General features: G+C 44.3%; 1 protein-coding gene across 1 annotated transcript in view; it reads right to left on the reverse strand.

Moving 5' to 3' along the window:
- LOC138947744 (acid-sensing ion channel 5-like) overlaps positions 1-19,113 on the reverse strand; it is a gene marked incomplete at its 5' end in the record, with an annotated part of 69,537 nt that extends 50,424 nt beyond the window's left edge. The window contains 3 exon segments of the mRNA XM_070319293.1: positions 4,646-4,823; positions 5,287-5,457; positions 18,886-19,113. Of these exon segments, the coding sequence (XP_070175394.1) occupies positions 4,646-4,823; positions 5,287-5,457; positions 18,886-19,091 (555 nt within the window).
- Between the last annotated feature and the right edge of the window lie 2,723 nt (positions 19,114-21,836).

Raw genomic sequence — 21,836 nt, forward strand, 5'->3', positions numbered from 1 at the left:
CTGAGGAAACTAGCTCAGGAGAAACCACGCACGTGGGACAGGTACATCCCAGCATTGCTTTTTGCATACCGCGAGGTTCCTCAGGAGAGCTTGGGTTTTTCCCCATTTGAGTTGTTGTACGGCAGACAGGTACGCGGTCCCATGGCTATCCTGCGTCAAGCTTGGACGGACGAAGAAGCTGACGAGGAGGTGCAGACGACAGCGACCTACATCGTAGAACTCAGGAACAGGATTGAAGAGACCTGCAAATTGGCTCAAGAGAACCTGGGAAGAGCAGCACAGCGTTACGCGCGAGGATTCGACCGCAAGGCACGGCCGCGCAGCTTCAAGATTGGAGAACGGGTGTTGCTACTTCTACCTGTCAAACACAACAAGCTACAACTGCAGTGGCAAGGACCTTTTGAGGTGACAGCGAAAGTGGGCCAAAACGACTACAGGATCGTCATGAACGGGAAAGCACGCCTGTACCACGCCAACCTGCTGCGCGCCTACATAGAGAGGACTGCCTACGGGGAAAAGGACAAAGTGACAGAAGCAGTTGCTGTCGTGATGGACGAGACAACGGAAGAACAGGGAGGAGGACGGGTACCAGTTTGTCCGCTGGAGGCTAGTGAGGATCACACGGACGTGCACATCTCGCCTGAACTTGGGGACGACCAGCAGGCGGACTTGCAAGAGATCCTGAAGGATGCAGCACGGGTCCTTACAGACATACCACTTCAGACGCATCTAGAGGAGTTTACCTTCGACTTGCTGGAGAAACAGCCAGTGAGGACGAAGCAGTATCCCATGCCTCATGCCCAGAAGGAGGTGGTCAGGAAGGAAATCGCCGACATGACGAAGTTGGGCGTCATCGAGCCAGCGAACTCTCCCTACAGTTCACCAATTGTGCTTGTAAAGAAGAAGGATGGACGCGTCAGGTTCTGTGTTGACTACCGGAAGCTGAACAAGATTACGGCGTTTGACGCGGAACCCATGCCTGATGTGGACTACCTCTTCAGTCACTTGGCCAAGGCCAAGTACTTTTCCAAACTGGACCTCACCAAGGGATACTGGCAAATCCCAGTTGCCGAGGAAGACCGCCCAAAGACTGCATTTACCACTCCATTCGGCCAGTTCCAGTGGACAGTCATGCCTTTTGGTCTACAGAATGCAGGTGCCGTCTTCACTCGCATGATGAGGAAACTTTTGGAACCATTGAAGCGCGAGGACATCAGCAGTTTCATCGACGATGTGCTGATCGCGACAGAGACATGGATTGAACATCTCGACGCCCTGCGCGACGTGTTCGGAAGGTTGAAGGACGGAAATCTGGGAGCTAAACCGTCCAAGTGCTACTTGGGATTTCGGGAATTGTCTTTCCTGGGTCATGTTGTCGGCGAGGGATTGCTCGTTCCAGAGGACGACAAGATCCAGAAGATTCGGGAGGCGGAGCCACCGCGCACGAAGAAAGAAGTCAGGTCTTTCCTGGGCCTAGCCAGCTTCTATAGACGCTTCATCCCGCACTTTGCCGAAATCGCTCTACCACTGACCAACCTTACCAAGAAACTACAACCGACCGTTGTAGTGTGGACTGAGGAATGTAGCTCCGCATTCAACACCCTGAAGAGGCGACTCACCAGTCAGCCTATTCTCCGACTACCAGACCTGAACAAGGACTTCGTGCTGAGGACAGACGCTTCAGGGAAGGGACTTGGGGCAGTGTTGCTTCAGGAGACAGAGGGGTTTTTGCACCCTGTTTGCTTCGCCAGCCGTAAGCTGACCTCGGCCGAGGCAGCGTATGCAACGGTTGAACGCGAGTGTCTCGCCATTGTCTGGGGCATCCAGAAGTTCGAAGCGTACCTGTACGGACGACCTTTCTGTCTGGAGACGGACCATCAACCTCTGCAATATCTTCAGGTTGCAAGGTTGGCAAACGCCAGACTTATGCGCTGGGCGTTGATTCTCCAACCGTACCAATTCACGGTACGCGTCATACCGGGCGCCAACAATGTTGGAGCTGACTTTCTCTCTCGGGCTGTAGAGGAGAACATGACTGTGAGCGAAACCGAGGTTTCGTCTTGAAGAGGGGAGGTGTGTCACGATCGGGTGACAGAGACCAAGAAAGCGTCACTCAGTGGAGTGCCTGTTCTGGGTCAATGTATGATAGAAAGCGCCTGTGCGTGATATTGGACACAGCAGAGTTTTTGCTGACAGTGCTCCCGAGCACGGATGTTTTGAAACGCACGAGCTTCACAGTGCAGGTTTCTGCTGTCATAGGGCTGACGGTTTTTTTCGCTGACAGCGCGCACGGGATTTTCAGGGATTGAGTTTCTCGTGTCTTTTTTCCTGCTTGGGGAGGCAAAACTGTGTATAGCTGGACTGGTTTGGTGACAAGGTCAGTCACGTGTATTTGGCTAGGTGGTCTGTCAGAGACTCAAGGACGACACACTTGACACCCAGCGGCAGAAGGGGAAGGACCTAACACACAGTTACTAGAGTATGATGGTTTTTCACCGAGTATCATATTCGGCACTCTAGGGGAACTTCCACAAGTTATTCCTTTCCTCTGCCACGTATTTTGCTGAGGACAAGTCGTCACATTTCCTTCGTCGGCGATGGCTTTCGCATAAGGATTCGACAAGGGGTTCTGGACGTTTTGGGTCACTGTTGACGAACAGAGACTGTTCCAGGGAGGAGGCGGACTTTGCTTCCATTGAGAGTTACAATCATAGGCTTTTGAGGTAATAAATCATTATTTAACGCTGTTGATGAGTCTGTGTTGTGGAATGAAATACTCTCTGTTGTTCTTTCCAGGTTAGCGCATAATTTACTCTCTGTGACGCTAAAATACTAATCTGTATATGGTTTTTGCAGATAGGGAGAGAAGGACGGAAAATGGCTGTTTTGTTGTTGTAAAAAGTCAGTTTTGTGCAGGCCCACGTGCTCGATGAGATATTTAAAGATGACATGTTTTAAGGTGGTGGGTGAGGGGTAGCTGACATGTTTAGTGCACCGATGCTTTCTGTTTGCAGCCTTCCTTCGTTCGTTCGTTTCGTTCGTTCGTTACGTTCCCGTAACATCGGCACGGCTGACTCTGGCGGGAACTGTTGAGGCTACGCTAACCAGGAGACCGGCTAACCAGGAGACCGGCTAACCAGCGGACCGGCTAACCAGCGAACCGGCTAACCAGCGGACCGGCTAACCAGCGAACCGACTAACCAGCATACCGGCTAAGCAGCAGCAGCAGAGATAAAGCTAAGTGCACCATGTCGTACGCACCCCGTTGACCACCGTTGTCTTTTCGTATCTATGATTTCATTGGAGTAGTGACAACGTGGGGTGTGTGACACCTGCACGAACTAGAGCTTTTCGAACAGAACATTCTCATTTCGACTGTATTTACACGGGTTCAGCGTGTTACTATAATTTTCTACATAGTACTGGCATTTTGTCAGTGAACACTGGTTTTTTACGTGTTGAGAACGTAAAAGGAACATATTTTGAGTGAAGGCTCGAGGGAGGTGGAGAGTTTATACATAAACAGGCGTCTGAAACTTATACTTTTGTTGACTCTATTTAATTGTATGCCTGCGAGAGTGGATCGTGGTGTGGTTAGTTAATTAGTAGTAATTAACCGGTTCATAATCACCTTGAGTGATATATTGAAACGTGACAAAGCCCCAGAAGCGATTAATAATAATACTGAAATTGAATATGAATCTTCTTTTTGACCTGAAAGCAAACATGATTTGGTAAAAAAAACACCACATTATTTGTCATTTAAACATGTTTTTCAGAACCGTTTGGTTACTATGTAGCAACTGTTACACTAGGCCTCCGACTAAGCCATTGATTAAATATCCCAATTTTTGCTGATTCCAGTGTGTGGAAGTGTTGACTTTAATACAATTCAATTTTCAAGTTCCTGAGCAAAAATTTGATTTAGCAACTTCTTGTCACACATCTGAGTACCTTTTCTGAAAACGACCCATTACGCAATGTCTGTAAAAAAACCCACTTCAAATGTACATAATAATTAAGGCCCACCTTAATTGAGCCTGAAGTTGACAACACGAAGTCTTTTTACCGAACATTCGGTACCCAAGCTTCATGCAGCGAGCTTCTCGAGGTACACTTCGCAAAGTCAGCTTCAGTATCAAACAATTCAGGACAGCTTTGACATCCCTTGACCAATATTCATCAATATTGAAAGGATGAAAGTCACTTGTTCTTTTCAATGCTTCAAAGTGACAAGTGGTTTGGCGTGTGGTGGGAGGAATTGTAAAATCGGTATGAGAGTCATGTCTGTCACTTTGATTGTCGGTCCGTCTATTTCTCTCCCAGGTGCCAGGAGAATGGTTCCGAATAACTCTCACTTACTCTAATACACATGTATGCATTTGAGAGCGCTTGATTACTTCCCTTTGTTTATCAGTTCTCTAAACAGCGCTCTGCCTCATATTTGGGTTACGATTCTCTCAATATTCACCAAGAATCACTAGAGATGTATACTCACGTCCAGCAATCCCTGCACAATCTCGGAGTCGGTCTTGTTGCCCTTATAGCCTTGGACAGTGACGTTCTTCAGCAGCTTACTGAGGTCATGAAAAGGAAGGGGTCTTAAATTGAGGGGTCTTAAAAGGGGGGTTCCCACTGTACTCACGTCCAGCAATCCCTGCACAATCTCCGAGTCGGTCTTGTTCGCCGTATAGCTTTGCACTGTGACGTTCTTCAGCAGCTTGTCCAACACTCGCCGTCCAACCAGGTGGAAGATGCCCGTGATCTCAGTCAGGTACGTCATCTGCATCTGGGTTCGCACGTCCAGCTCGTCTATAAACATTCTGTGTGGGAAAAAAATATTCCAGAGATTTAGATCTCACGACATGTAGCCAAGACGGGAACGTGTACGTGTAGCTATGGCGCGCGCTCCATGTTTAACACCATCAAATCGAGCTTTTCTACATGTCGTATAAAATAGATTGAGGAGAATGGTCGTGCTGAAGACGTATGCGTTCGATTCTAAATTTTCTATTTCAGCATAGTAAACTAACATGAACAACCGTAGAGTAAGCATTAGCGAATTCATGTTTTCAGGAAATACAAGGTAAATGTGGGTGGAATTGTTCGCACCGAAGAGAGAAAGCATTTCCGCACGCGAATTAGTCAGAGGGAATCGTGCAATTTTCCATATAATAATACTTCTACGTCAATGGGGTGAAAGATCGGTCGGGGAATCAGAAACATTGAAGATTTGTCTTGGTCTAAAAACAAGAACAGCAGAGACACCCATCTGCACACACTGACTTGTTGAACATGTTGAGGTCACAGATGGTGACAGATGGGAAGTCGTCCTCGTTGACGTAGTTGACGTTGACGCTGGTGACGGTAGGGTAGCGGTAGAAGTCCGACATCTGCCAGTAGATCACCGTCACCAGCAGTATGGCCATCACACACACGACCACGCACCAGAATATCCTGCATAAAAAGACAGAGAGAACATTCTCAATAATGTTGTGTGAGTGTCTGACTCCTTGGGGGTGGGGGGGGGGGGGGCAGGATAAAGAGATGACTATGATTTGTGAGTGTCTGACTTCTTGGGGGAGGGGGGGGGGTGAACTCGCTTAAGCCGAACTGCAGGGTAATTTCTCGGGAAAGGTTAGGCTTATCCGAACTCGGATATGCACAAACTCGGATAAGCGAAACGATTTTTCATTCCCCGGGCGAGTTCGGCTTATGCGTGTTTGACTGTATTACCAGTCATGTTCCTTTAATGTGTCTGTGAGACGGGCGCAGTGTCGTGGTGGGAAGACGTCGGCCTCCTAATTGGGAGGTCGTAAGTTCGAATCCCGGTCGCTGCCGCCTGGTGGGTTAAGAGTGGAGATTTTTCCGATCTCCCAGGTCAACTTATGTGCAGACCTGCTGGTGACTTATCCCCCTTCGTGTGTACACAAAAGCACCAGACCAAGTGCGCACGGAAAAGATCCTGTAATCCATGTCAGATTTTGGTGGGTTATAGAAACACGAAAATACCCAGCATGCCTCCCCCAAAATCGGCGCATGCTGCCCGAATGGCGGGGTAAAAACGGACATATACGTAAAAATCCACTCGTGCTAAAAACATGAGTGAACGTGGGAGTCTAAGCCCATGAACGAAGAAGAAGAAGAAGAAGAAGAATGTGTCTGTGTGAATCCCTTTGGGAAGAGAAAGGATAACTGCGGGCAAAGGTTAGTTTGATAGGACACTGAGTAAAAGGTAGTTTCATTTTTTCGGTGTGTTCAAAAATAGATTTGTCCTGAAAGACAACGGTATTAAAGGATAGGGAGTCATACGGGTATCTTGCGCTTTTACTGACCAAGGTATCAAAGATAAATGTGAAATATGATTGTACACAGACACCTGCACGTACAGACAGCGGAGAGACAGACAGACAGACAGAAAGACAGACAGACAGACAGAAAGACAGACAGACAGACAGAAAGACATAGATACACGCAGATGGGAATGCGAGTACGCGTGCGAGTCTTAGTGTGTGTATGTGTGTGTGTGTGTGTGTGTGTGTGTTTGTGTGTGTGTGTGTATGTTTGCGTGTGTGTGTGTGTGTGTGTGTGTATGTGTGTGTGTGTGTGCGTACGCGGCGTGCTTGTGTGTGTGTGTGTGTGTGTGTGTGCGTGTATGTGCGTATATGTGTTTGTGTGTGTGTCTGCGTATGTGTGTGTGTGTGTATGTGTGTGTGTGTGTGTGTGTGTGCGTGCCTGCGTGTGTGTGTGTGTGTTTGTGCGTGTGCCTGCCTGCGTGCGTGCGTGTGTGCGTGTGTTTGCCTGTCCGCCAGTCTGTTTGCTTACATCTCTCCTTGCGTGTTCATCTTCAAATACTTTCAAATCCATGTTTTCTTCATTCGTATACAAACACTCACTACCATTGTTAAACTCCTTATTCAGCATGAACAATCAAAATGGATTTTACCTGACAGTAATAATTAGACCTACATTTCTACTATCACTGTAAAAACCATGAACGGCTTCCGTTTTTGACACATTTTTACGGGACACCCGCTGCATTCACTTCAAAACTTTAGACCAGCTGTCGTGTTTTTGTGTGAATAGTCGCACAAGTTGTTCATCCTGCTGGTTCTTATCGGATACATCAATTGCTGACGGTAAGGTTTTGACGGCTGAAAGCCATTTATTCATACTGTGTACAATGACAATTGTCAATTACGTTTCATTTAACCCCCACTGTGCTGGTGCAGCGAGAGCAAATCACTCCCCATCACTGATATACTCCTGAGTTAAAACGTCATTCGAAAATGTTATACCCAGAGAAAAAAAACGGAAAAAAAAAACAAAAAAAAACTTGAGGACAAAAGGTGTACTCCAAAGAGGTTTTCATTTCACTCAACGACTGTTCAGTGGCAGACAATGATGTCATAACATATTCCGCAGGGGCGGATCACATCATTTTTAAGTGGTTTTTTTTCCCAAATTTCTTTTCGGGACAGATCGACGACGCGAAGCCCGAACTTACTAAAGGGGCCCGCCAAATGTTGATAAAAACAAGGAAAATAGAGCAATCTGGTGCAATCTGAGGCTAGAAACTTCCCCTAATACGCCGTCCAAAAGTTAATTCTAGAAGACAATTTTGGATAAAAACAAAGACAATTAACCGATCTGATGCAACCTGAGCCAACAAATTACACAACTACCTTCCCAGAACGTCATTTAGAAGACGAAGGCCGGCTCCTAGGGGGGTCCGGGGGCATGCCCCCCCCCCTGACATTTTTTTATAAAGACAAGGAAAATGGAGCAATCTGGTGCAATCTGAGCCATTATTTATTCTTTCTTTTCAAATTTAATTTCGTTATTTTTTTATCTTATTTTTTCTTTTTATTTGTTTTTCTTAATTTTTTTTGCGAAAACAAAGTTAGGCTAGGGGGGGGGGGGGGGGTCCCGAAACCCCGGAAAAAACCCCTGGATCCGCCCCTGCTCCGACACCCGCAACTTTGTATCCCTCGACTTGGATATAACGCAAACAAACCATCTGCTATGATGTAACCTTTAAATATATACCAGTTACTGTGAGCGTCCTCGTACAAATCTACAAGAAATGTGACCCTCCACCACGAAATGAGTCGCATGTCACCTTTGCATGATTTTTATATTTTTACATTTTCCTAAAGAGTTTTTTATGCTCTATCCAGTGGTGAAAACCGTTTTAGAAAAGAGCAAAAACTGTTTGAGTTATAAGCCTGTGACTAAGGTGACCCTCACACTGTTACCAGACACTTCCCGGACTTATATTAAGCCTAGCGCAGAACCGCGCGAGGTGACATGCGACTCATTTCGTGGTGGAGGGTCACAAATATGTGCGAAATTGATCGGAGCTTACTGTTCGAAAAACGATGAAGCCTACAGTGAAGAACGAATTGCGAGACACTAATTATCAGGAAAATGCTGCACGTTTTCGTTAAGCTACTCCGACAGATTGGGAAACGAAAAACTGGCTGATTTGAATTTTAAGCGGTTGGTTCAAGTGACGGGTCAATTCGACATGCATGGAATTGTTCAGTGTGAACTATGTCTTAACAACACAATTTCAAGTCGCGGGACTCAGCTGCGTGTTGGTCGGTGGACTGCATTGTGTGCATTACGCACGGAAACGATACCGTTCGAGATCAGATATATCCTTCGACTTGACCACTGACCGCTGATATTTTCAAATATCGTTTTGGTCATTCAGCAGATGCATTTTTAGTCCGTTATATTTTCTATTTGTCAAAATTCATCAAAATGAACGAGTGGGTGTTGTTTATTTCATTTATTCCCGAGAAGTTGCTGCAACTGGAAACAAAAGAAACTGATATCGACAAAGTAATTTTTCAGCGCTCCTAAACCCTTTTCTTTTGTTTGCTTCGAGTTTTTCTGTTTGTTTTGTCTTTAAATTTTTGTTAATATATGTGTTTAAATTAATGTCTTAATGTATCAGTAATACTGTCCGAATTTCAACATGTAGACACATGCATTAACGTGTGGAGCCATGCCGATGTCCCACTTGCGCCATTGTGAGCACACGCTTCGACGAAGAACAAAACATATGAATGCACAAAAACTAATACAGTATACAGAAATGGTCTATCTCACAAGAACAATGCATCATCTATCACGTCAAACCATCGGCCCCAGAGAGGACTTGGAGAGGACAGCACGTTTCGCCCTGCAGTCCGGACTGACGATCTAACAGCGAACGACAAGAAGAAACCATCAACCGCATTCCATGTTTTGTGTGTGTAAGTTTATATCAACCGGCAAAGATGTTTCTCCTCTTCTACATTATTGTGGAAGTTCACACATGCTTCGAAAAGTTTGAAAGCATCTGGAGAAAAAAAAAAGAACATCCACAATGCCATACAAAATTAATTGCTCATGCATAAAAAAGACAAAGCAATCGTGATTTCATCAGGCGAAGTGGCAACGCTAAACGGCAACATCTGCTGCTTATAACACGCCGACACTGACAGAAAACAACAACTGAAAAGCATTTCGATACGATTGAAAAAATATCAACGTTATGAAAACACTCTACAATGTAGCAATACACAGCGGAAACATATCGACGCAGAGATGTATAACAGTATATTCAGCACGGTATACTGTCGGGAAATGAAAGCACTAGTTTTGTTTTTTACTGGGAACAGCACACGTTCGAGAACTCAGAACTCAGAAAATATATTGTATTGGCCAACTTACACGTTAAAAACTGATCCATTTATATTATCAAAAGGCCTCCGTTCATCTGTACGCCCGTCACACTTATAATCGTTTGTAAATCCGGTGTTTATGGTGTGAAATTTGGCATGTCTTATGCCATTGTTATTCCACACAAAAAGTTTAACCGATCGCTACACCAATACATGTGTAACGTACGAATATGCGCTCACGCGCACTTTAATTTCTTCGCTTATAGCTCGGGCGTTTCTTGACTGGTTCGCATCAAAATTTGGGTGAAAAAAATCTCTCCCTTTAAAAAACACCAGTTATGCCCTCGACCCTCCTAACCCCCCACCCCCACCCCTCCCCCCCCCCCCCCTCCGTTCCGTTCATCCCCTACTTCTGTCATCGCAGCCGAAGGGGGCTAACTCTGAGAGCAAAAGTAACAGAGTTAAGTGTCCCCTGGTGGCTGCTTCTAAATCAAATGACTTTGGTAAATGGAAAAACGTTGCTGGTGCATAATTTGTTCGACATACATCGAGTTAGGCCGCTCCGATAAAATCCGATGCGCACAGCTCGTGTTTCCATCCTATGTCGATTGCATACTACGTATTGAAAGGACTCGGCCAGGATCAGTAATTTGTATGTTCATGGAGATAAGGGCAGTGGGGAGGGTTTGTGTGGTGGTAAGGGGAAAGAGAAATTGCTTGATGGAGAGCGTCTGTGTGTGTGTGTGTGTGTGTGTGTGTGTGTGTGTGCTTGTGTGTGTATGTGTGTGCGTGTGTGTGCGTGCGTAGACGTGTGTGTGTGTGTGTGCGTGTGTACTTATGTGTTTGTGCGTGCGTGCGTTTATGTGTATGTGTGTGTGAGAGAGAGAGAGAAAGAGTTAGAGAGAGAGAGTGAGAGAGAGGGAGAAAGAGAGAGAGTTAGAGAGAGAGAGAGAGAGTTAGAGAGAGAAATAGAGAGAGAAAGAGAGTTAGAGGGAGGAAGAGAGAGAGAGTTAGAGAGTGAAAGAGAGAGAGAAAGAGTTAGAGAGAGAGAGTGAGAGAGAGGGAGAAAGAGAGAGTTAGAGAGAGAAAGAGAGTTAGAGAGAGAAAGAGAGAGAGAGACAGAGAGAGAGAAAGAGAGAGAGAGAGAGAGAGAGAGAGAGAGAGAGAGAGAGAGAGAGAGAGAGAGAGAGAGAGAGAGAGAGAGAGAGAGAGAGAGAGAGAGAGAGAGAGAGAGAGAGAGAGTTTATGTACTTGTATGTATCTTTCTGCCTGTCTACTAACAGAATGTGTACAAGTGGGAGAGAGGAGAGAGAGAAATAGACGGAAGGACAGCCAAAGTGACAGACATGTCTCTCATACCGATGTTGCCATTCCTTCAACAACACACCAAACCACTTGTCACTCTCATTGCCCAAAACAGGGCACTTCATTTGTTTGCAAAAATATGCATGATGTTCTTGATCAAGATTATGCTTACTCAGACACTCTTTTTGAAACTCTATCGTCGCGATTGATGGCGTTTTCGCTTCTACTAATACTTCGACTTTGATTTAGGCACAAGACATTTCCTGGAACTTGTTCGCTCTCTTAAAAGTGGTACAATGTTCCCGTTTTGTTCGACTATTAGAGTTGTCTGGTTTAAAAAGCGTAGCTGATGTGGGCGTATTCCGTTCTAAAGCCCCCGGATGAAGTACTTCGACGTTCAAACGTCTGGGGTGAGACGGTTAGCTTTCGTACCTTCTCACGCAGACACGTACAATTCCTCCTGGTCTGATGGGCGAGCTTTGGGTCGTAGAATTAAAAGCTAGTACGTGTGCCGGATTATCTCTTTTTCGGGGCGGGGATGTAGCTCAGTCGGTAGCGCGCTGGATTTGTATCCATTTGGCCGCTGTCAGCGTGAGTTCGTCCCCACGTTCGGCGAGAGATTTATTTCTCAGAGTCAACTTTGTGTGCAGACTCTCCTCGGTGTCCGAACACCCCCGTGTGTACACGCCAGCACAAGACCAAGCGCGCACGAAAAAGATCCTGTCATCCATGTCAGAGTTCGGTGGGTTATTGAAAACACGAAAATACCCAGCATGCTTCCTCCGAAAGCGGCGTATGGCTGCCTAAATGGCGGGGTAAAAACGGTCATACACGTAACAGCCGTGGGAGTTTCAGCCCATGAACGAACAAACAAACAAACAATCTCTTTTTCGTTCACAGTAATTACTTTAAGACAGGTCTTCTTGGAAAACTTAGTGACAAAGTGGGACTACAGTATCTTTTTTTGCCAACGGCGCGTTTAATAGCAACATGTCTAGTCGGTATAACGTAAGGGTTACGGTATCTATCTTCCCCAACAGTAGGTTTCAAAGCTTTATCTTGTTCGTATTAAGTGATCGAAGTTAAGGATACTGATAAGGTTTACAATATGTTTTGCTGTCAACAATACCTTGTACAACTGTGTCTTTCTGCCATAAAGTAAGGTTTACACTATATCTTGCTGTCAACAATACCTTGTACAACTGTGTCTTTCTGCCATAAAGTAAGGTTTACAATATCTCCTGCTGTCAACAATGCCTTGTATAACTGTGTCATTCTGCTGAAGAGTAAGGTGCACACTATATCTTCCCTTAAACATAAAGCTATAGCTGTGTTATTTCTTGGTATAAAGTCAGACATACAGTATCTTTTTTATGCCAACAGGAAAGTCTTAGTCACGTCCTCTTAGTATAACCTCTTGTTTACAATTTCTCTTCCTGTCAACAAAATCAAAAAACAAGAAAGGTAGGTTGTTGGAACGTTTGTTATTGACAAAACAATACATTCACTTGTTTATATTTGTTATTTCATACATTTGTTTTGTCAATAACAAACGTTCCAACAACCTACCTTCCTTGTTTTTTGATTCTGAATTTTGGAACGTTGGCAGTCTCTTTGTTTTTGGATTTGCTCATCTTCCTGTCAACAGTTAGTGTCCCAGCTAATCTCCCAGGTGTAAAAACAGAATGTCATGTCCAAATGACAGCTTTTTACCACCCATTTTGCTTTAGGTGACACAACAGGAATAATTAATTCTTTTCATCTTCAAACTTGGATACATTAAAACATCTGTCTTGAATTTGGGACTTTTATTTCACACTACTGATAAACAAATGGAAGTAAGCGCTCAAAATGCATACGACATGTGCAATAGAGTAGGTGAGAGTTATACGGAACCATTCTCCTGGCACCTGAGAGAATAACAGGCATTGAAGTGAATTAGCGACTTTCTTCCTCAAGTTATTTTTAATTTTTGACTTTTTTCTTTTTTTTCTCTCACACGATTCAGTTCAGTACCCTCGGAGGACAACGATGAAAACAAAACCGATCACATAAAGGAGTCATCGGCCCCAAACCAATCGCCCCTTATTCCTAATTCTCTTCCGGTGGACGTATAGGTGACATTCTGTCCACTTTATCGCACCCTTACCCTTCGAAAAAGAAATGGACTTTTTGGAACGTCCCTCAATTGAGATTCGCCAGGGAAATTTGCACACACACACACACACACACACACACACACACACACACACACACACACACACACACACACACACACACACACACACACACACACACACATTCTGATCTCTCTCAAAATAATAATAATAATAATAATAATAATAACTGGATATTTTTAAATGCCTAACCCTATGGCTCTAGGCCCTTTATAGAATGCCGTGTGAGATGGAATTTTTTGGGCCAGTAGATCGCTGCCATTCCCGCGCATATTTACCTTTCAAGGGCCTATTATTCCAAGTCACACGGGTATTTGGTGGACATTTATATCTTAAGCGAAAGACACAGACATGTTATCTTAAGCCTAAACAATTTTGCCAGGAAAGACCCTTTTGTCAATCGTGGGATCTTTAACGTGCACACCCCAATGTAGTGTACACGAAGGGACCTCGGTTTTTTGTCTCATCCAAAAGACTAGCACTTGAACCCACCACCTAGGTTAGGAAAGGGGGAAGAAAATTGCTAACGCCCTGACCCAGGGTCGAACTCGCAACCTCTCGCTTCCGAGGCAAGTGCGCTTGAGATTCAGAGACAGAGACAGGCACCCAGACCATGCGTGCAAGATTCACCAATCTCAGACACGAACAAGTGCTTAGATAAATCACACCACTTCAAATATTGCCCAAACACAGCGTGAACGTTCAAACATGAATGTTTATATTTTCCCCTGTGCGTGGATATTTATATCAACAAACATTAGTGTGGGGGCCATTGGAGACCGTTTTAAGGTTACGCGTGTCCCTTTAAATTTAAAACATGATAGAAAACACAAAATCACAACCAAAAAACAGAACACAGAAATCACATTTCACTTCGAGACAGGTTCTAACATTACCCCCATGACAGATATTCCCCAGGTCTGTTTCTATTGGTGCACGTGACCGTGTGATGTCATCATGTGCGGATGACAAGCACACTGAACCGACAATAGGTTACGACAGTTTCCCATCATCGTCACAGCTTTTTCATCTCTAGAAGCGATTCCAAAATTGTCCTACATTTGTGCCATATCAGTTGCGTTTGTAAGCTTGTCATTTCACTCCGCCACCACTTTGGACCTGAACAATGATTTCAAATCCTATGATTTCTGAAGAAGAAGTGGAAAAAATCCTATCAACGATCAGTGCAACAGTATACTGATCTTGTTCAACTCGTTTCAAACATATTACTCTGAGTGAACAAAATAGAACGTGATCACTTTGTTCCCTTGAAAACCAACGGCCTAAAAGGAAAAGCTCAAATAAAGCGCACAACAATATATCTGATACAATTTTAACCCTCTCACGTCCAACCGTTAAGTTGAGATTGGCGTGTGTGTCAGTGGTTTCCAGAATTGCAATCACTCTTTGGTTTCACATCGTCAAGTTCTTCTCACACATCATTTCGCGTCTACTGTTGCTGCTCCTGCCGCTGCTGCTGCTGCTGTTGCTGTTGTTGTTGTTGGTGGTGGTGGTGGTGGTGGTGGAGTTATTGTTGTTGTTGTTGTTGTTATTGTGGTGGTGGTGGTGTTGGGGGTTGTCAGAGTAGTAGGGTTATATGGAAGAGAGAGAGAGAGAGAGAGAGAGAGAGAGAGAGAGAGAGAGAGAGAGAGAGAGAGAGAGAGAGAGAGAGAGAGATTTTACACAGAGAGAGAGAGAGAGAGAGAGATGAGAGAGAGAGAGAGACAGACAGACAGACAGACAGACAGACAGACAGACAGACAGACAGACAGACAGACAGAGAACTTTGAACTTTATTTATTTATCGAGGGTAACAGAATAAGCAAAGTATTACCAGCTATTGTGTTTTCAGCGTAGCAATAGGGCCCGATATTTAGACGAGACAAGTATAATGCCGACGAGTCGAAGACGAGTCGCATTATACTTGTTCGAGTCTAAATATCGGACCCTATTGCTACGATGAAAACACAATAGCGTTTATATAGCTATTCTGACATTAAATGCTGTGTTAAAATCATGTTTTTGTCAGTAACAAGTACCAGAATGGTCCATGTCGCTAATTGCAGACGACGGTTCCCTTTCCGCATGAAGCCACGGAAATAACCGAACATTGAAAAACCCACGGACATGTATTACGGAGAAAACTCGAGATAACCGGATGTTTAGCATTACGTCAATATGCTAGGAATCATATGACGTCATGACGTATCATGCTTGCCTACGTATATTGTATGTTCGAAAGTCTGACTTCTGTTGGGAATTCGCGTGGTGAAGACTGCGGTAAATCTGTAGATGATAAGAGAACAAGGATTGTCTCAGAAGAAACGACTAAATGTTTCAGACCGGTAACTTCATTTCAACATTGCACTATACAATGGACGTTCTATGTGACAGGAGAGTTTGCTGATTTTGTGTTAAACATTGGAGAGATCGTCTGCTAGAATCAGAGATAGGTCGCTTCAGATTGCAGCTTCTGGAAATTTGCAAGGTTTGTTGCCTGTTAAAGAACTGGATTGTACACGTAATGTATGTCATGTACAGTAAGCAACAACAAAAACACACACAAAGCAAATGGCATCGTCTGTCGACTAGTCACAGAAACAAACCTGGCGAGGTATGCGTGTACTTTATACACGTGGAAGAAACCGGAACCATGCGTCTTTGTTATCAACAATATGCTTTTGGATATTGAGTAAAATGGCCGACTTCCGCCGCATTATGCTTTGATGATCGGAAGAGACCATCCAATCACAGCCCCCGAATTCCCCCACGTGTTCATCAGAATAGCTAAATACATGCTTTTTTTCGTCCGGCCCTCGCCCATTGAGGGTAACTCGATTAATAACAAGAAGAAATAGAAGTTAGAGAGAGACAGAGAGACAAAGAGAGACAGAGACACAGAGAGAAAGAGAGACAGAGCCGGAGAGAAAAAGGCAGATAGAGGTAGAGAGAGGGAAAGAGACAAAGTTAAAGAGAGAAAGAGAGGGAGAGAGAGAGAGAGGGGGGGAGAGAGAGGGAGAGAGAGAGAGAACGAGAGAGAGAGAGAAAGAAAGAGACCCAGAAGAGAGAGAGAGAGAGAGAGAGAGAGAGAGAGAGAGAGAGAGAGAGAGAAAGAAAGAGAGACACAGAGAAACAGAGACACAGAGACAGAGACTGAGAGAGAGAGAAACAGGGACAGACAGATACAGAGTTTGATCACCGCGCTGTGTTCCTTGTAGCCGTGTGGATATTTCACAACGATCGTATTATTCTTCTCTTTCAGTCCCTGTCCCCATTACCTCCCTTGACGCGCTGACGTGTATGTCTTTGTTATGCCTGTGGCGTTGTACATGTTTCTGTGGATGCTGCACCTGGATTGGTCAATTCTTTACCTCCTAGTGTTGATTGGCTCATTTTAAAGGATGCGCGCGCTCAATCCAGATAGCGTGGGTCAGTTGACCTGTGATTTTGTGACGTGATGAACGATTTGTGGTCTGTGTGTGTGCCAAGGGGTGTGACAACAGTGTTCAATTCAGAGACTGTCCTGTTGTGTTTGTGTGAAGTCTGCGGCTTCAGCATGTGGACTTTCCTGGACTGATTTGCCTAACTAAACGAACCGTGTTTATATAGCTGATTTTACATCAGCGATTTGACTCATGGAAGACCGGTGTAATAGGAAACAATTGTCCGCTGGTAAAAGTTCCGATTCTAGGAACGATAGTCCACAGCCGGACATGTTTCCTAGGCTTCGAGGGGACTCAGAAAGTTCCAGCCTATTTTTAAGGGTCGGACTTTGAGTCCTTGGGGCCATCTTTTCCTTTCACGGACTGTCCAGCCTAGCAAGTAGGACTCTTTTCCCTAGGAAATAGTATCAAGGGACTTATTTATGGAGGACAGGAAGTCCATGGACACATTTTCATAGGAACCAAAGTCCGCTGGACTTTGACACAGGCAGACACTTCATACTTTCACATCGGCATTGTGTTAAACGGTTCTGCATAACTTCGGCGTGAGATGCATCTGTGTACGTGTGGTTTTGTTCTGCATTGAGGAGAGAACTACACTGCCTTCTGGTCTGTTAATACAGACATGTTATAACAACCTCTGTCTCGGCGTCTCATTTGAATGCTTCCTGGCCTGTGTCTGGCTCTTCCCACATCCAATTGAGAAAATACTGAGTCAGTGTGTGCAATCCGACGAAACGTCTGATAATGGGGAGTAAGTGAAGGAATCAGTGTTACGCACTTGGACGCCACAGAGACCACCTGGCTGTTATAAGCGGAGGTTGGTAGATACCTTGAATAGATCAGAGTAGCTGTTGAAAACAAAACACAGGCCAAACTGGAAAAAAAGCACGCGTGAAGCGGCTATGTACAACTTCAACGATTGATTCTCTGCACGAAACATAGCACTTAAGGTCCAATTTTATGGCTTCATTTACGTAAGAAAAAACCCAACTTCTCTCACATAAAGGGACGGCGAACTACAATCATTATTGATCTCAAAATTTGATTCAGCTCACTGCAGCTATTTTCACCCAGTTCAAGATATTGTCAAGCGGTTCAGAGAAAGTGCAATGCAATATTTTCATCATTAGAATCTTCTAACGGAATCCAGGCAGACCTAAATTCGACGTGGAAAAGAGATAGGCCTACAAACTCATGAAACTGAGGTTCTTCGTTTCCAGAATGAAGCGCACAACTGGAATGATTTTGTTTCTCTGAATGGTGGTACTCGTAAATAGAAAGAGTGAACGCCACACACACACACTCACACACACACACACACACACACACACACACACACACACACACACACACACACACACACACACACACACACACACACACACACACATAATACTCTGCCCTTGGTTGCCTACAATTTGCACTCATTGCAACGTACGCTAAAAGCTCAATTGTGTGAGACGGCCGTGTGAGTGTCAAATGCAAACAAATAACGATAAATTCAACACGGCGTTGTGTAGCTGATGAACAAAACTCGTTGACAAATTGGAGAAGCGTGAAGATTTGTGGATGACTCACTGAGTTGAAAAAGACATTCGAACACACACACACACTCATACACACACACATACACACATACACTTTAATGTCCGCCCAAGGAACCAATCAAAAGTTGTCCCCGTTGACATTATGGAAAGGAAAGGAACGAAAAGAATAGAACAAAGACACGTTGAGAAAAGATAAGAAACATCCGATACATCGGAGTAATAGATTTACACACACACACACTCACACACACACGCACACACACACACACACACACACACACACACACACACACACACACACACACACACACACACACACATACATACATGTATACATACATACATACATACACACACATACACACTCGCGCGCACGCACACACACACATACACACTCATACACACTCATACACACACACACACTCATACACACACGCACACAAACACACACATATACACACATACACACACACACAAACACACAAACACACACAAACACACAAACACACACACAAACGGCCAATTCAGAAACCACCCACCCCCAAACGCACACACTGCACACACACACACACTGCACTCACACACACATACACACACACACACACACACACACACACACACACACACACACATACGCACACAAAGTAAACAAAATACAACCACAAAACCATATGGCTAAAAAATAAGACAGACTGAAAGAAAGATAACAGCGGAGGAATACACATCAACTGACCTTCGACCCTTGTACAACCTTGACCCGACAATGGAAGGGATGCCATGCATGGTTGAATGTCGGGCATAGTAGACAAGGAGGTCACGCACGGCTGGTGATTCGCTCTCCTCCTGCTCCGAGGGCATGTGTGAAGAATCCTTGGCTGAGAGCACCCTCTTCTTCTCGTTGTAATCCTTCATGTTCAGTTCGTCTACTGAACTATCCATCGTTCGTTGTCACCGAGCACACCTGTAGCGTGTAAAAATAATGTTTAGTGAAAGTAATAACAGGTAAGTTCAGGCGTTAAGCTGCCATCACACAGGAACCAACACACTGTGTCCATTGATCACTAGATTCCTTTTTAATTTTTGTTAGCCGTGTGACGTCAGAGGCCGACCGACACTTATATTAAAGGCACAGTAAGCCTCCCGTAAACCATCACAGATACTGTCAGGTTTTTACACACAGTACAAACACCCTTCCATTTACACACGCACCGCTTTTAAACATCCTAGGTGCCCTGCGTAAAGAGCGAGCAATTTTCAAAGAATTAATTTTGCGGATTGTCTGATAACAATATCGGACGGTGCGTTCTGGCGCTAGACCTAACTTTTAAAATCTAAATGATAAATTGATAGCTTGTTACACAAACATTCTTAAATCATAAAAGAGTTCTTTTTTCATCAAGACAAGATCAGTACATTTCGAAGGTTTGAAAAAAGAAAAGCCCGGAAGCAGGGTCACGCAAGGTCGTGGTTCTCGTAGCAGACGACGGTAATGCCTATCGCCAGTTCCTCTGAACAGTCGAAAGCCATCGCTAGAGTTCGTGTGAATCACAGGCGTTTGGTGCGTTTAGATTCAGAGGTAGGCCTACATAATAACGTGCTATTGCAGATAAGCTTACAGCGAGTCGCATTGGAAATCACAAACTGACGACTACATTGTGAAACAAAAGGCGAAGCCTTCAAGGCTCACGTAAGAAATCGACAAACAGTAGGCCTATCACAAACTCAATCACTCTGTCACACACACACACACACACACACACACACACACACACACACACACACACACACACACACACACACACACACACACACACACACACACACACACAGTAAGCATAGGTGACACGGTGCAAGAGTGCGAGACACTAGATCTAGATCTGTCTGTCTGTAGCCTACTTACGGGGACACGACTGCCAGATGGCCAGATCGACACTGCGCTTTCGACAGCGCTTCCTCGCGCAGACACTGGAAACACGCTGAGGCAGATTAACCTGTAGGAAATCTCCTTTGGTATCTTCTTTATCTATTTTTCTGGAGCTACGAAACCGAACAATGTGAAATCGTCTTCTCTGAATCGGCGAACTGCAGCTCGGTGATAACTGTATCTATACCACAATCCTTCACGCGATCTGACCTAACCTTGACCCCTGACCTGGTCTAAATACCACACACGACACAAACCAGTCAGCTGTTTTTACCCCCCAAAACCCCCCACCACCCGTTTTCTTTGGATACACACTTTAACTACATACGTGCCGACGAAATGTTGATCATTGCTTCAATATTTTGAAGCTGTTGCTTGGATAATAACCAGGTGAAATGAGTATTTCGGTGTTTAGTCAAATGTTAAAGTTTCTACCACAGACATACACACGCACGCACGCACAGACAGACAACGTTACGATCGCATAGGCTACACTTACGTGAGCCAAAAAAGGAAACAGGATCACACGGGTTCACGATGGCTCAGGGGTAAGATAACCCACGCAAAAATAAATTCTTTGAAAATTGCTCGCTCTTTACGGAGGGCACCTAAGATGTTCTCAAGCGGTGAGTGTTTAAATGAAAGGGTGTTTGTACTGTGTGTAAAAGCTTGACTGTATCTGTGATGGTTTATGGGAGGCTTACTGTGCCTTTAAGGTGGTTGGACGATACTAAAATAGAGTGCATACATGTAGAGTGCATACATGTATGTGTGCGTTCAATCGTAAACAAATAAAGGAATTTTAACCAGATGGGATCAACACATAAATATTATTTGTAATTTTGACCAAAATATGACATTTTACACAGATCTCGACAGTTACTGTAACGGAGAACAATGACTGTCTCGATCTGTCCTATTTTTGTCAAAAGTAAAATACAATACAATACAATACGATACAATACAATACAATACAATACAATACAATACAATACAATACAATACAATACAATACAATACAATACAATACAATACAATACAAAACAAAACAATACGTAGAGGTTACATGCCGAGTCTCAGTGATTATTAAAAATAATGGTCGAAGTTAGCGGATCATGAAAAATGCGAGCTTTAGCGAGCTTTTTCATGACCGCGAACTGAGACCATTATTTTTTATAATCACTGAGACGAGGTGTGTAACCTCTTTATTCCTCCTTTCTTCGGTTATTCAAAGAAAAGAGGAGGTTTTTTGCGAAAGTTTGATCGAATCCTATTCACTCAACAAGTCAACCTGCGCAGGCGATCGATTAATGCGCGGTTGTATAGTTCCGTGCAAATCATTCCATTCTGTTAACACTTCTTGTCAGTTTTCCTATTTTGGACTAAAATCAAGTACACAGATATGCTGTTATTCTGCTGTGGCGGCAAAGGCAGATATTGTGTGTTCTGTATATGTTTTGGTATCGCTTAGGATAATGTTCTTTCGTCAAATGGGACTAGCAGACGAACTTTTGCACCCGTGTTCCAACGTTAAAAACTGTATGAAGTTCAGTTTTCTGGGGAAAATAGTGTATGAAACCGCTTTATGTTGTTTAAATTGATGAGATGTGTGCAATTGGTTGCGTGTGATCTGTTTATTAAATGAAATATTGTTGAAAACTGACCGTCGGATTGCAGTCTGTTGTCGAAGAAACTGAGTGAAAAGAAGGGGAACTACTCTTGTCGCTTGTGGTGAACGTTTGAGCACGGCAGATCTAGAT

This window comes from Littorina saxatilis, linkage group LG14 (assembly GCF_037325665.1).
Source record: "Littorina saxatilis isolate snail1 linkage group LG14, US_GU_Lsax_2.0, whole genome shotgun sequence".
Lineage (NCBI taxonomy): Eukaryota > Metazoa > Mollusca > Gastropoda > Littorinimorpha > Littorinidae > Littorina > Littorina saxatilis.